General features: G+C 47.4%; 1 protein-coding gene across 1 annotated transcript; it reads left to right on the top strand.

The window, feature by feature from the left end:
- Positions 1 to 3,991: 3,991 nt before the first annotated feature.
- On the top strand, positions 3,992 to 13,702 carry RAP2C (RAP2C, member of RAS oncogene family). Its single transcript, XM_054289693.1, has 3 exons — positions 3,992 to 4,442; positions 6,156 to 6,475; positions 11,223 to 13,702. Exons 1-2 carry the CDS (start codon positions 4,170 to 4,172, stop codon positions 6,432 to 6,434), a joined length of 552 nt encoding a protein of 183 aa, XP_054145668.1. The 5' UTR covers positions 3,992 to 4,169; the 3' UTR covers positions 6,435 to 6,475; positions 11,223 to 13,702.
- The last annotated feature ends 936 nt before the right edge of the window (positions 13,703 to 14,638 follow it).

Raw genomic sequence — 14,638 nt, 5'->3', positions numbered from 1 at the left:
CTAAGACACATTTCACTGGAACCTGACAGGGCTGAGATCAAAAGCTGTCATTGCATTTATGTGACTGGTGTAACACGACCTCCCTGAATGAGCTGCATGTGAGAGCAGCCCCCGGTGCTCCAGCAGCCATTCGAGCCCTGAGGAGCTGGTCCTACCCTGCAGCTTCCCTGCTGAACACCATAAGGCACAATAAGTGGATTAGCAAAACCTCTGGAAGAGGCAAAGAAGAAAGGACGCGGGGCCTTAAGCTGGTTTTGCATGTATTTACGCAAATGACGTCCCCAGCTAGATGGTAACTGAGGTGAAAGCTGGTCTAGCCCTGCTGCCCTGGCTCAGCAGCTGCTGCAGCCCTCCTGGCAGAGGAGAGCCTGGTTTGCAGCTCGAGCAGACACAGGCAGTCAGAGCAGATCGATGATGGCAGTAGGGACAGCCCACAAGAGGTGGTGGCAGGCACACAGCACCCACACTGTGTGCAGTGGGGAGGCTTTGGCTGTTGGGAGGTGCTGCAGTCCCACCCTGGCATCCACAGGACACGTTCCAGACTCCTCACTCCATCCATGGCTTGGAGAGGCTCCTTTGTCACCTCTTGGGGTTCTGCTCCCAGTCCCACTTCCCTGCTGGGCACAGCACCGGGCAGGATTCATCTCTCACATTGGTGAGATGGGGATTGCAATTATTCCTGGCCCTTGCTTGTGCCATCTGTCTGTTCCCTGAACATCCCTGCAGGATCTGTGTCTTAGCAGGTTAATTTAATAAGAGCCTGCTTTATTGTTGCTGGCTGCAGGCACAGCATAGAGCAGCTGAGTCCATCAGCAGCACAGAGCTGCTCTGGCAGCAATCGAGCCCTGCCCGGATGCTCATTTGGGAAGGTTGTTCTGCTGAGAAAGGGCAAACCCTCCTGGGGCAGCGGCGAGGGCTGAGCCCTGCTCCTTTCTCCTTGGCAGGAGCTGTGGAGAAAGTGGCAGCAGAGATTAAATCAGGCCTTTGACCCGGGATGTGCCACACCTCAGGGGAGGGGATGGTGATAGCGAGGGAGTGGCAGAGGTGGTGTTGGCAGGAGGTGCCCTGCGTGGCTGGCTCAGGGCTTGGCCATTTATGGCAGAAGCAGCTCTTCCCATGCAGACTTTCAAAACCTTTTACATCACCAGCTATTTTTGTGGCTCAGGATATGTGGTAGGGCACAAGGTGGTGAAAGAGCCGTGCAAACTGTTTAATGAAGGGAATGACTTGTCTTAAGGATAACAAACAACCTGGTGCTCTTTGGGATCGGCCCTTTTTTTCAGCTATAGGCATCTATGCCCAGGTATAAAGTCATGTGAGCTGGGAAATAAATCTTGGCAATCCAAATCAATACTGGAGGAGGGAAAAAAATCCATTTTCCCAATCCTGTATCCACCTGCTTGAACTTCCCCTCAGCCCAAGAGCGAGGCATTGCTGGTTAAAGTCAATTGCACAAAAATATATTTGGCTTTTCTCCCACTGTGCTCTTTGCCCCTTCCTCTCCCGCAGCCATTCCTCCACCCATCACACACATAATGGACCAGCAGTGCCACAAAGACGTGCACATAATGAACCTAAGTGACCGTGTAATCTTATTATTGTCACCCTCATCCTCCCTTGCCCCTTTTCTCCCTCCCCCCATTTGTCACTGTCGCAGATTGTGTCATGGTTAAAATTAGATGGGAAGCTCCTCTGGGAGCAACTGCGGCTTTCCTTTATCCCCAGCACCCTGAGTGCATTAAGGTACTTTGCAACAACTCGTGATTTCTAATGGGGTTAAAGTAGGAGGCAGCCTGTTTTAATGCTCACCTTTTTACATTTTCAAGCTGATTCACCAGCCACATGAAAATCTTCCATCCAGGCACGTCTGCCTCCTGCCAGCAATTCACTTGACAACACAATTCTGGAGGCAACAGTGAAGGAAGGAGAGGGCTTTTTACTTACATGTAATAAAGAAGAGTGAATCAAATTTGGTGTAACTTAAGTAAGATTTGTTCTGGAGGATAAAAACACTCATTGACCTTTTCCCATAATGGACATGTTCTCTTTATGGAAAGAAAGTGAATAAAATAAAGCTGTTTGTGAAAACAGCCACAAGCGGAGTCACGTCCTCAGTACCTTTGGATGGTTTTAGCCTTGACCAGGCACCTCTCTATGGTTGCTGGAAGCCCGGGATGGACACACCGCGGCAGCTGTGTCTGCCCTGGATTTGCAATCAAACAGGTGATGCAAATGGGACAGGGACAAATCCAGCACCTCACACGTGCCTGCTGAAATTCTGCAGTCCGCAGGGAACAGCAGAAACAAACGTGGTTATATTGGAGGGGACCTTCTCTACGGGTGGGAATCATCGAGCTGGGTCTGAAGCGACTGGAGGATTTTTATTTTCGAGAGAAAACAGACGTTGATTCTTTTTAGTTGCTTCCTCTTAACAAGGGGGAGTTTCGCTGGCGGGGAAGCGGGGATGGCTCTGGTGCCGTGCTGACACCTGCTGTCAGCACTGCCGTGGGACTCCGAGCCGAGCCCAGCCCAGCGCTCCGAGCCCAGCTCCCCGAGCCCAGCCCAGCCCAGCTCCCGAGCCCAGCCCAGCCCAGCCCAGCTCCCGAGCCCAGCCCAGCTCCCGAGCCCAGCCCAGCCCAGCTCCCGAGCCCAGCCCAGCTCCCCGAGCCCAGCCCAGCCCAGCTCCCGAGCCCAGCCCAGCCCAGCCCAGCCCAGCTCCCGAGCCCAGCCCAGCCCAGCCCAGCTTCCGAGCCGAGCCCAGCCCAGCCCAGCCCAGCCCAGCTCCCCGAGCCCAGCCCAGCCCAGCTCCCGAGCCCAGCCCAGCTCCCGAGCCCAGCCCAGCTCCCGAGCCCAGCCCAGCGCTCCGAGCCCAGCCCGGCCCAGCCCCCCGAGCCCAGCCCGGCCCAGCCGGGAATCTCCGGCCGTTTCTGGGGGGATTTTCACGGAACGGGGAAAAGCGTGGGGCAGCCGGGGCAGTGAGGCTTGGGCAGCTGTGGGAGTGTAAAGGCACAGGAAGAATCTTGCAGATAGAGGTAACAACTTTCACAGAATCCCGGAGTGGCTCGGGCTGGGAAGGACCTTGAAGGCGATCTGGTTTCAGCCCTGCCATGGATGGCCTTGGACGCTCCAGGGATTGGGGCAGCCACAGCTTCTCTGCACAGCCTGTGCTAGGGCCTCACCACCCCGACAGTAAAGATTTTGTTCTTAATATGGAATCTAAACCTGCACTCTCAGTCTGAACCCATTCATTCCCCCTTTCCTGTCACTACATGTATTTGTAAAGAGTCCCTCTCTGTCTATCCTGCAAATTCCCTTCAGGCACTGGAAGGGGCAGTTAGGTCACACCGAAGCTTTCTCATCTCCAGGCTGAACAATGCAAATTCTCCCAGCCTTTCCTCATATTGGAGGTGCCCTATTCCTGTGATGAACTTGGTGACCCTCTTTGTCCCCAGCGGGCTGCCAGGGATGAAGAACCGCGGAGCCGGTGTCCCACTCCGGACACCCGCCGGTGTCACAGCCGGGGACCCCTCCCCTGCGGGTCTCTTCCCGCAGGGAGCTGAGAGGAGTTTGTTATGGAGTTTGTTCAAGTTTGTTCAAGTTACCGAGTGCCGAGCAGGAGCTCGTGGAGGGACAACGCGGCGCTCACAGAGCCGCCCTCTGAGGGGCTACGGCCCCCATAACAGGGCCGCCATGTTGAGGGGCCGGGCAGGGACTGTGCCTCGGTGCCTCACCCAAATCCGTCCCCCGTCACAGCGCGGGTGCCTCGGTGCCACACTCAAACCTGTCCCCCACCACAGCACGAGTGCCTCGGTGCCACACTCAAACCTGCCCCCCCGGGCGCAGCCCGGCCGGGCCGTGACGCAGCACGCCGGAAGTGAGCGGTGACGACGGGGCGGGGCCGCCTCCGGTGCCTCAGCAAAACCCTTCCGGGTGGGGGTGGCCCTGGCGGGCGGGTCCCGCGGCCGAGGCGGCGATGGCGGGAGCGCGGCGGTGAAGGAGCGCAGCGGGGCCGGGGCCGCGCCGGGCGCTGACGGGGGTCTCGCTCCCCCCAGGACGGCGCGGGAGCAGTGGGGCCTCGCCCTTCACCTGAGGCGGGCCGGGGCTATGCGAGGGCCGCGGTGCCGCCTGCCCTAGGCCCGGGCCCGGCGGGGAGCGGCGAGCGGGGCCCGATGCGGGAGTACAAGGTGGTGGTGCTGGGCAGCGGGGGGGTGGGGAAGTCCGCCCTGACGGTGCAGTTCGTCACCGGGACCTTCATCGAGAAGTACGACCCCACCATTGAGGACTTCTACCGCAAGGAGATCGAGGTGGACTCGTCGCCCTCGGTGCTGGAGATCCTGGACACGGCGGGCACCGAGCAGTTCGCCTCCATGCGCGACCTCTACATCAAGAACGGGCAGGGATTCATCCTCGTCTACAGCCTGGTGAACCAGCAGTCCTTCCAGGTAACCTCGGCCGGGCCGGCCCTGCCCCGGGGAAGGCGCTGGGCCGAGGAGGAAGTTTTAGGGGTAGCCACGTGTGCGTGGAAAGCGCTTTATCTGCCAAGGGCCAAAAGTGTAAATGCCCGGCTTGGAAGCGCGTTTACCAGCCCTGCTTCCTGATGGAAAACTGCTTGCTTTGCAGGTACTTATCAGGGTGCCACCATTGTTAAATCCCACGCAGAGCTGGAGAACAATGACTAGCTCCCACTTCCCCAACAGAAATCTCTTGGCAATCCCCCTTTGTGAAGAAATCACTCGATATTAAACCCGAGACTTCCCCTTCCAACCCCCTCTCCTTCCTAAAAGGCATGTTTCTGCAGTTGCTCTTGAAGAGAGTCTCATTGTTCTGCAGTTGTGACTTGTTAAGTGAGCTGCTGAGCTGCTATTTTCCGCTCCCTGCCCCCAAAATATATTCCTGTCCAGCACGAGCTCCATGCTCTCACAGCGTAGGTGGAGTACTGGAGAGGAGAGCTAGCTATACACGATCGTTTGTGGATCTGGATTTGATTTCTACTATTAAAACTCTCCAAAAAAAAAAAAAAAAAAGGAAATGTCTCAGCTAGTAGTGGTCTAAGCTGCCTGTAGAAGCGGGGCTTTGTTTTTGGGCAATAAGTGAGTTTAGCAGCGCTCCGTGCAGCGCGGGGATTTGCAGCTCCTGCCTTGGCTGGGCTGCTGAGCTGGGTGTGTTCCAGCTGCTTGGCAAGACCTTGCACACCCCCACTGTTTGCTTCTGCTGAAGGCTAAACCTTATCTCAGCAGAGGCCTCGAAACAACCCTGTGCAAGCTGAAGACACGCTTATCTTTGGAAAACAACAGCGGTGGCATTGGGATGCTTCTGCTCTCATTTTCACTGATTTTTGGGTTCCAGCGAGCCCTCATTATTTGAGGAATGGATGTGCAGTAATCCACCTTGTTAATATTTAATTATTCCCGTCTGTCTGTAGTGTTTGCTCTGAAGGCTGTAGGTGTAAACCTCTCTGCAGTTCTTTGCACAGTGGTAACTTCAAACTCTGGGATTGCTTTGTCTCAGAACTATGCAAGAATTTGTAGTACTGATAGCAACTTAAAACACTCAGGGGGCAGAGGAGGCTGACTCAGACTTTCAAGTGTAAACGCCCCGTGTCGGCTCAGGCTTGAATAAATGCATCTCTAGGTAATAAAATCTCTTTACAACATCTAATTTGGTTACTTACATGTGATTAAATGTGTTCACAATGAATTATTCTAAGCATTCCAAGACTGAGAAGGCTTTATTTAAATTGATGGCTTTCTCAAGCTGTAAACTAAGCGCAAACTTCCTAAATGGTTGTGTAATGGCATGCCCCTGCTAGGGTTACAGGTCCTTAGACTTGAGACAACTTCAGAAAGCTGAAACCTGCCTTCAGAGCAGCAGTGCCGTGTCCTGCTCTGGCTGAACAGACTGAGAGCACAGCAGTCACTTTCTGTTTGTTAAGGCATGTAAATTCTCTGAAGTGTGCGTGCTTTTATAGAAAAGAAGAAGTAACTTAGTGGTAGGTAGTAAATTTTCTCTGAATTCTAGATGTGCGTGACTACGAGTCTAAAAAGTCTTCTGATGTATTTTTAGTGTTCAGCTGCACGTGAGGGTTATTAAATGTGTTCTGTGTAGCAGTTCCATGTATCCCTTGCATGTACTAACCAGCTGGATTGTCTGACCAGGACATCAAGCCCATGAGGGACCAGATTGTCCGGGTGAAGAGATACGAGAAAGTTCCTCTGATCCTGGTGGGGAATAAAGTGGATCTGGAGTCGGAGAGGGAAGTCCCGTCTGCAGAAGGCAGAGCCCTGGCTCAGGAGTGGGGCTGTCCCTTCATGGAGACGTCAGCCAAGAGCAAAACGATGGTGGATGAACTGTTTGCTGAGATCGTCAGGCAAATGAACTATGCCTCCCTGCCTGAAAAACAAGATCAGTGTTGTACAACTTGCATCGTCCAGTGAGAGAGATTATGAAAAACCTCAACCATGGCCATACAGAGCAGGTTGGTGGAACAGCCATAACTAACTGAGGTGCCTAAACGTGGTGTTTCAGTAAGAGATAAAGGGACAGGGAGTCTGAAGCGAGGCAGCCTTCCTCCAAAAGAGATGGGAACTTGTGCACATGGTTGAGTCAAACGGACTTCTTGTGTTACCTCAGCAGGGTTAGTCAGGGAATGCTGCATTTGCTTGCAGTAATTTTACAATGACACAAAGTGAATGATCTCATCTGCACCTATTTTGCCTGTCAGTGCTGTATTTGATGCTGTGTTATTCTGCATAAGTGCTTTGTGATGTTGCAGTGGGTTTGTTCTTGTAGCTGGTATCTGAATTATTTTCCAGTAATGGGAGTTGCCTTGGAGTTCAATGGGATTATTATGACCAAGTTTCCCAGTAGTTTTGCTGAGAAGACTTTGAGCTTGTTTAAAAGAAATAAAGTTCTGTAGGACAGAAACTGACAGTACCTTCTGCCTTATCAGTGGGATAAGTTTCTCTTGCAAGAGAACCACCCTGAGTGGTGAGAAGTGGCTCAAAGCCCACATGTAATAGTCAAGGGCATGCACCAAGTGCTCTTCATCTCAAATCTCCAGAGCAGAGAACACACTGTAAAATGGCTTCCCAATGCACAACTCCTTTCCCAGCGACTCACAAGAGGTGTGATGAGAGTCCAGTGTTCAGAGGGCTCTCTGTAAGGCTTCCCCTGTGTCAGGTGTTGGTTTAAATTTTCATTTTTTTCCCTTCAGGACAGCTGCCTTTGGCTTTTCACATGTTTGGTCTTTTTCATCACCTTTTCCCTCCTCACTGTGCACGGGTCTGTCCCTCCCCGGTGTGCATTCCCATGAGGTGGTTCTGAACCCTCCCCACTCCTGTTTCCCCTGTAGCTGTTGCAGGTCTCGTTTCACCTCTGGCTCAGTTCCATTGCCTGCAGAGCACCCTTGGTGTGCTCTGTGTGCAGCCAGCTGGGCCCTCAGACCTGCAGTTGTCTGTTGGACCTTCACAAACAACTCGTGATCTCCGAGAGCAAGTGCAGGAATGAGGGAGGATGTGGAAACTCAGGGGAAGGAACTGCCCCTCCTGACAGCTGCACTGCTGGAGGCTCACACTCCACTGCCATGGGAGTAACTTGCTTAACTCAAAGGAGCTTTTTATGTCTAAGTGACAAGAGGGGAAAATAGGTTATTACTGGAAGCTTTGGACCATGTATCCTCTTTAATCTTGAGTGCAAGGTCAGAGTGAAGTCTCAAAGCTTCTCTTTGAGATTGTTATCAAGTGCTTTGTAAATATCAAATTTTAGGTGCTCATGGGCCTAGCACTGTCATGCTACAGATAATACATGATGTTTTTATCTCCAGTTCTGTGAAATTAGGATGGGCTGCTGTCACTGTGTAAGAGGTGTAAGTTTGAGATTTGCTTGTTGAAAGGTGAGTGAGCTTGTTTTGGAGCAGAGGAAAATACAAATAAAGTCTTTCATTGTACATTAATCACACCTGCAGAGTCCATGGAGTTCTACAAAGAAATTACTGCCTTTTTTTTAAATTGAGTGCTGCAGGGGGAATATCCTGAATTGTGTATAGTAATGCAATGTTGCAGCTATTTCTAAGGCAGCTTCACAAACAAGATTATGTGGACTAGAAGTATCATACCAAAGGATATGGCAATCCCCTGGGTTACTAATGGTTTGTCTTGTGCAGGTTACTGTCTTAAACTCTAACAAATTCAGGCCTTTCATCCTTGAAATTTAGAGTTCTGGAATTGATTGCTTCTAAGGAAGGCTTTGTAACCTGTCTGTTTCTGGATTTAGCACTAAGTAGCACATTTAGTCTTAAAGGTGAAATGGAAGAAGGGGCAGGGCCACATGTTATTCCTTTGAATGATAACTTTTACCTAGATTTGATGGCTTCCTAAACATGTTCTTGCTTCAGAAGAAACATCTTTATTCTTATGTCTTTGTGAGGTCTTGAGACAGGGGATCTAAGCTTTTGTGACAGAGATTTCCTCTCCTTCCTTCTGCCTGGCTTGGACAATCACCCCAAGCCTTTAGCAGCAAACTGCTTCCTTGCTTCTGGGGGGTGCTGTCTCTGCCTGGTGTAGTCTCATCACCTGTGCCAAACAAGTCTTTCCTTCCTGATCCATTTCCTCTTCACTCCAGTTCTCACCACGTCTGGAACTTTTATTACTCATTCTGGATTTTCACAGGCTTCATGCTCTGTATGTTTCATTTCAGGCTAACACTTTTGGGGTACTTTCCTGTCCTGGCTCCCACTCTGTCCTTGTTCTTTGAGTAGATGTAGGATCTCATTAACTTTATCATAAGCCTTTGCTGCTTGATAATTTCTGTCTGATGTGCTCTGGTAGGAGAGGTGCTGATGGTGTCTGGTGATAGCTCTAATCAGCTTTGTAATCCTGCTTATCTGTGATCCAGGAAACAATTGCTGCCTGTCAGACCTCTGCTTTAGGAGTGACCCCTCCTAGGTAAATTGCAACTGAGGTAGAACCACCTGTCTGAAAATCTGTGGGTTTCAACTACAGCTGTGTCCTGGGATCATCATCATCATCATCTCTGAGTTCTGCAACCTGGCTGTGTCCAGGAGGAGTTTTGGGTGTGTCAGCTCACAGAGCAGTACATACATACAAGAGTTTGTGTTCCTGCAGTTCTGGTGCCAGGAGGGCACCACAGGGGTGGGGCTGGGTTTATTTTCTGAGGTCAGCTTTGCCCGAGGCTGTTCCAGTGTCAGTTTTAACTCTCAGGTACCACTCACCCTGAGCCCTTTGTGGTGCTGATACTTCTGCCTGTCTGTCAGCTGTGATGTGTAGGTTCTTTCATGACACTTTTGAGAAGCATTTGCTAAACTGTTGTTCCAGTCAGCTGCCTTGGCTGAGATGGAGGATGGAACATAACTGCCTAGTCAGGATAACCCTTAGTTCCTTTTAAAAGTGTGTGTTGTTCTCACATCCTGTTTCCCACCTCTTCTTTTGTGTTTCTGCAGTGGTCTTCTGTGGTTTTGCTCATGTATTCAGAAATGGGAGAATTCCAGAACCTGCTTTGTGTTCCTTGCTCCTTGAGTTTTCAGTATAACACTGTTTTGTATTTTGAATCTCTTTAAAATATGGTACCTGGTACAGTGCTTGTGCACTGAGGTCTTTCTGATACTAATAGGATTGGTAACACCCTAAAGTTGGGATGAAAGACTGATTCTGGTTTCTGTCCCCTGTGTTTGAGTAACTGATATTAGCAAGGCTGAAGGAAGAGGAATACTCTAGGAATAAAATCTGAAATTGTACTCTGTTCTGGTCTGTGTGGCTGTGCACAGACACATTTATGATACTATATTGTCTAACTTCCCTTCTCTCCTGCCTGCTCACAGAATAGAGCAGAGAGTGGTAGAAAATATCACAGGCAAATGAAGCCAGATGAGGTATCCTGTAGTGTTAATTTTAGTAATTAAACACAAATGGAAAGGTGACAAATCTGAACTGGGATGTCCCTAACCTGCAAATGGAGGGATGCTGAAGGGCATGTGGAGGAAAACACCATTCATTCATTTTTCTGTTCTTACTATTCCCAGCAATTCTTTGCTGGGTTTAGATGAAGTTTTTGGGGTGGATCTAACTCTGGTAGAATGAGGAGCTACACTGTAAATGATTTGCCTCTTCTGTGCTCTAAGCAAACATATAACATCTATTAGGCAGGTCTAACCCATCCCCATTAGAAAGTAAAGGTTGGTTTGCTGCTTCTGACACTGCAGGGACTCTCTCTGTCTGAAACTTGTGCACCAGCAACAGTGTGTGGGGTGGGAGTGATCTCCCAGATTGAGAGAGAATTGCTGTTAGTTGGAAAACTACAAACCAGCAAGAAAAACCTGGCTGTTGGCTCCTGTCAGGGCAGCAGTGCTGCTCCTGAGTGCTGACCAGTTGTTAGGCAAGAAGGGGAGCCCTGGCCATGTCAGAGCACTCTGAGGTGACAGGCTGTTAGCTGAGAGCAAACCAACAGCTGGAAAGAAATGGTGCAGTAGGAAACACAAGGTCCTGACTCATTTGGAGAAATTGAAGAATTGAGAAGGCTCCTCAAAATCCCTGAAAAGCCATGGATCAAGCTAGAGTGAAGTACTTGCACATGCATGTGACAGGTTTCTACAGACTTTGAGCTTCACCTGAGCCTTTAGGATATCTCTGCAGATAAATCCTGGGAGTTACAAACAAGTTATCTAAAATGCAGAGATGGTTTGATCACATTGATAACATGTTGGTGTGCTTGATTGAGGATGGTGGGGTGCAGCTCTGTCCCTGCTGAGGCTGTCTGAATGCTAAGGGGCTTTTTTTGGAGTCATTTAGAGGGTCTGATTGCTGAGAGCACAGGTGTCAAAACTGACTTAGCTGGCTCATCTGCCTGTTCCCAGAACTTGTGCTAAGGCCCTTGCTGTGTGTTACTGGGTATTACACATACACTGGGTCCTGCATTGGTCCATCTGTACAAGAGAACTTAAATTTCCTGGCTTTTTCAGATCTTTAGATGCAATTTCCTATCCCAGAGCAGCAGCTGTTAGAGAGTGAATAGCAATGGGTTGTTACCTGCTTGCCTCTTGTATTACCAGAGTTAGTGGAGCATTTGGGAATGCTGCTGTGGAAAACAGTGCTTTGGAGCTCAGGATGGAAAACTGGCCATTCCAGGCTGGGGAGGAGCCCTGTTCACTTTGGATATGTATTGAATCTGGCTTTCATTAGGTTTTTTTTGTTTGTTTGTTTAAATTGCAGATAAAACTCAGAGGAAACTTGCACAGATGCTGCTTTGGAGAACTTTCAGCCCAGGTTGCAGAGCTGAGCCTTGGTAAACCTGTCTCTATTACAGCACATTGCCATACATCTAAGTGCATAAGGTTGGTGGCCTCCAGGATCCACACACCTTAATCAGAATGCTTAGCATGTTTACCATAAGTTTTAAAATCTGTTCTTTATCTATCAGTCCTTTTATAGCTTTCTAAGTTCATATAATGGCTAATATGCAAGAGTTCATTTTTAATATTTTAATTGATTTCTTTAATCAATTCTGAATTTGTATTTATTAAATACTTAAACTCAGTATTACCTACTCAATGCCTTTTAAAAGAAGAGAGTTTTAATGGAGAATAAGTTGAGCCTTAAACAAATGGTTACTTCTGTATATTACCTCGCATCAGTGCTTATTTCTATTTGCAAGGTTTTCTCCTACAATGTAGTTGGTCATTCTTTGAAACTGTTTGTTTACGTGTGACAGTGTCATGGAAAGATACTGAAGGCACCCTGTATGGATGTAGTATCCCTTTTCTTGGCAAATGCAGCTGTGACAATGTGTTTGGAACTGGTCTGGTTGGACAGTAGGGATTACTTGGAATGGCATAGAAAGTCTCCAGCTGATGTTTCTGGCAATCTCGGGTTTCTTAAATGAAAATGACAATTGTAGCATTGAAAAACAGCAGCACACTTTTCCTTCTACTGAGTTTCTAAACTTGTTTGTTTACAAATTGCTTCTCTATGCCTTTGAAAAGGGATAATGTATCCTTCAAAATGGGCTCTATGCCTCCTCTGTCAGCTCAGCTTTGCCTGGCACAGTAAGAGACATCTAGTAGACCTCTGCATATGTAAATCTAATGCAAATAAGATCACTTTACATTTTATAGTTTCTAATATTTGTCTTTCTGAATAATATTTTAAAGCAATATTTGTTAAAATTTTTCTTGCACTGTCACAAATTGCTTTTTAGTTTGGTTTTTTTTCCCCAATAAACAAGTTTAATATTAGAGACAAGTTGGTGTAACAAGGGGAAAAGCACCAGGTTTCAGTGATACTAACTGCAAGCGTGCTTTAAACAGCCATTGCCTTCCTTATTGTTTACCTGATCAACATTTTCTCTGAATACTTGAAAATTTTAACAATAACACAGGTATAAAGAGCAGAATGAAAATGTACAAAGAACAGACAAAATCTTTTTGTTCACCTCTATTAACGTGTTGCATACATGAGAGCTTTTTCTAGCAGTGGTTTAAAATGTGTAATTTTTTTTGCAGAAATTTAATAACTGCAGCTCACCTACTGCACCAAAGTTCTAGGTTTTTAGGAGCCCAGCTTTAGTCATTTGAACATGCTTCTAGAAATGTACATTCTTTCCCTGTAATAGTTAAATATCTATGAGAAAAGCTCCAGTAAAAGCAGTGATGGATATATGAGGTTAAGCAGTTGAAAACTCACAAATTGTATTGTGGATGATGGCATTTAAAACAATAAAAGATCACCGGTACAGTATCTCAATATTAATGTGTTTTATTGGTAATAATGCAGGCTGACTTGACAATATTAGCAGAAATAAAGATTGTGTCTACATTCAGTGTTGAATTTGAATCCTGGAAAGAAGAGGACAGGATTTCTGCCTGGTTATTGAAACACCCAATTCTTTTTCTGTGGGGTTACTTGAAATTTTTTTTTTTCCCTGTTTGTACAAACTTTATAAACAGGCTGAGGCTAATACTTAGGTTTGCACTTTAATATCAGAATTAAACCAAACCTTGTATTCAAGCTAGACTTTTTTTTTAAGTGATGGTTGTTGATCATTTTGGTAGGTTGTAAGGAAGTAATAGGATATGGAAGTAATTCATAAAGATCCTAGTTTTCCTTTGTCTAAGAAGGAAAAAGTTGGTTGATATTGATCAGTGGTTCATTCCTATGGGTAGTTTTCAAAGCAGTGTTCATTTTCATTGACCTCAGCAAAAAAAGAAAAAAAGAAAAAAAAAACCACAAAAAGACAAACAAATGAAAAAAAACCTTAAACTTGAACTAGCTTAGAGTGACAGGACTGGGAAAATGAGAGATGGTTTCTTCAGCACACTTTGGGGGGAAAAAGGGACCAAAAGTTTATTTAGGCTTCCTCAATAGTTTGCATGTGAAGTTGCTTATTAGAGTAAGAGGCTAATAATAAATGCAATATGTATTGTCTTTACTATGGCATCTGTTTAGGAGTTGTTCAAATCACTGCAGTAGGGCTCTACAAATAAAAATGTAACCTAACATCTTGTATCTAATGTACTGTATCTTTATCAGTGATAGGTGAAATCTGGAATAACAAGTGCAAAAATGGAACAATTACCTATAATGCTTTGTAAAAAGTTTTTTCCAGTAGAATTCATTCTTGTCATTTTGTAAGACAACCCTACAGTCCACCTGTTTGTAACTTTTTTAATAAAATAGATACCTGTATTACCAAACTGGGGTGAGTAGTCTGTGTTCAGTTTCTTTTGGGGTGGGTTGAACTGACAAGCTGCTGCTGCTTTTTATTTTGTGGGTTGTTTTTGAGGTCCTGGTTTTATTCTAAATGCAGTAACCACATCTGAATTGTCTTGAGTGAGTCCTGGTGTGGGGGAGCAGGGTGTACAGCTGTGCCCCAGCTGGGTGTAAAGCTCAGAGGGGAGGGAAGGAGAGCAAGGGCTGTGCATCATCTTCCTGTGCAAGGCAGGCACTCCCTGAGCTGGGGGCCAGTTCAGAGCAGCTCCCTCACAGGCCAGCGTGGTGGAGCTTTGGTCAAAAGAAATCTGTGTTTGTCTTGTGTGAGTCTGTAACATTCTTGTTTCCATGCAGGCTTTATGTGTGTGAAGGTGGCCACAAGTCCTGACATCACCTTGCAGTGTCTGTAGCTGCCCTCCAGCCAGAGCTGACATCTTCCCACCACCCTGGCAGAGTGAGTGCTCCTGGAGCTCTGCCACAGGACAGGCACAAGATTTTTCCAGAAAACCAAAGTGCCCAAAGCTATTTGATAACAATTATCTTAAATGCTCAGTAAAAGCCCTGAATTTGCCAAGTCAATGATTGTCATCTGGGCCCTGTAACAAAAAGTGCATCTTCCTCAGGACATACAGTCTTGGCACTGACCTTTGGTACTGCATTTGTAACTAAAGCTGTGCATTAATGGAAAATGTGATTTCAAGTTGAGAAAAAGTTGATACCTTGGTACCTTCAGTCCTCAGCAGTGTGTCAGCAGGCAAAACCACGTAGCCTGCTCACCACCCCTCCTCCAGCTGAAGCAGCATTAGCCTTATCTTGTAGGTAGATTTCTGTGCTGTTCTTCCTGCTCACACTTCCTCTGCTGCAATAGAGAAGTAGTTTCCATCTTGAGAGGAAAATGATAAAGAAGAGCAGGGTGTGCT

Source organism: Melozone crissalis, unplaced genomic scaffold, assembly GCF_028551555.1.
Source record: "Melozone crissalis strain CALT ecotype California unplaced genomic scaffold, PUWL_Pcris_2 ptg000068l_1, whole genome shotgun sequence".
NCBI lineage: Eukaryota > Metazoa > Chordata > Aves > Passeriformes > Passerellidae > Melozone > Melozone crissalis.
The sequence above is the reverse complement of the archived record's forward strand: the minus strand, read 5'-3'. Positions and strand labels throughout refer to the sequence as shown.

Coding starts and splice junctions, on each gene's coding strand:
- RAP2C (XM_054289693.1), top strand. CDS start 4,170: ATGCGGGAGTACAAGGTGGTGGTGCTGGGCAGCGGGGGGGTGGGGAAG. Junction 4,443..6,155: donor TGAACCAGCAGTCCTTCCAG/GTAACCTCGGCC, acceptor TTGTCTGACCAG/GACATCAAGCCCATGAGGGA.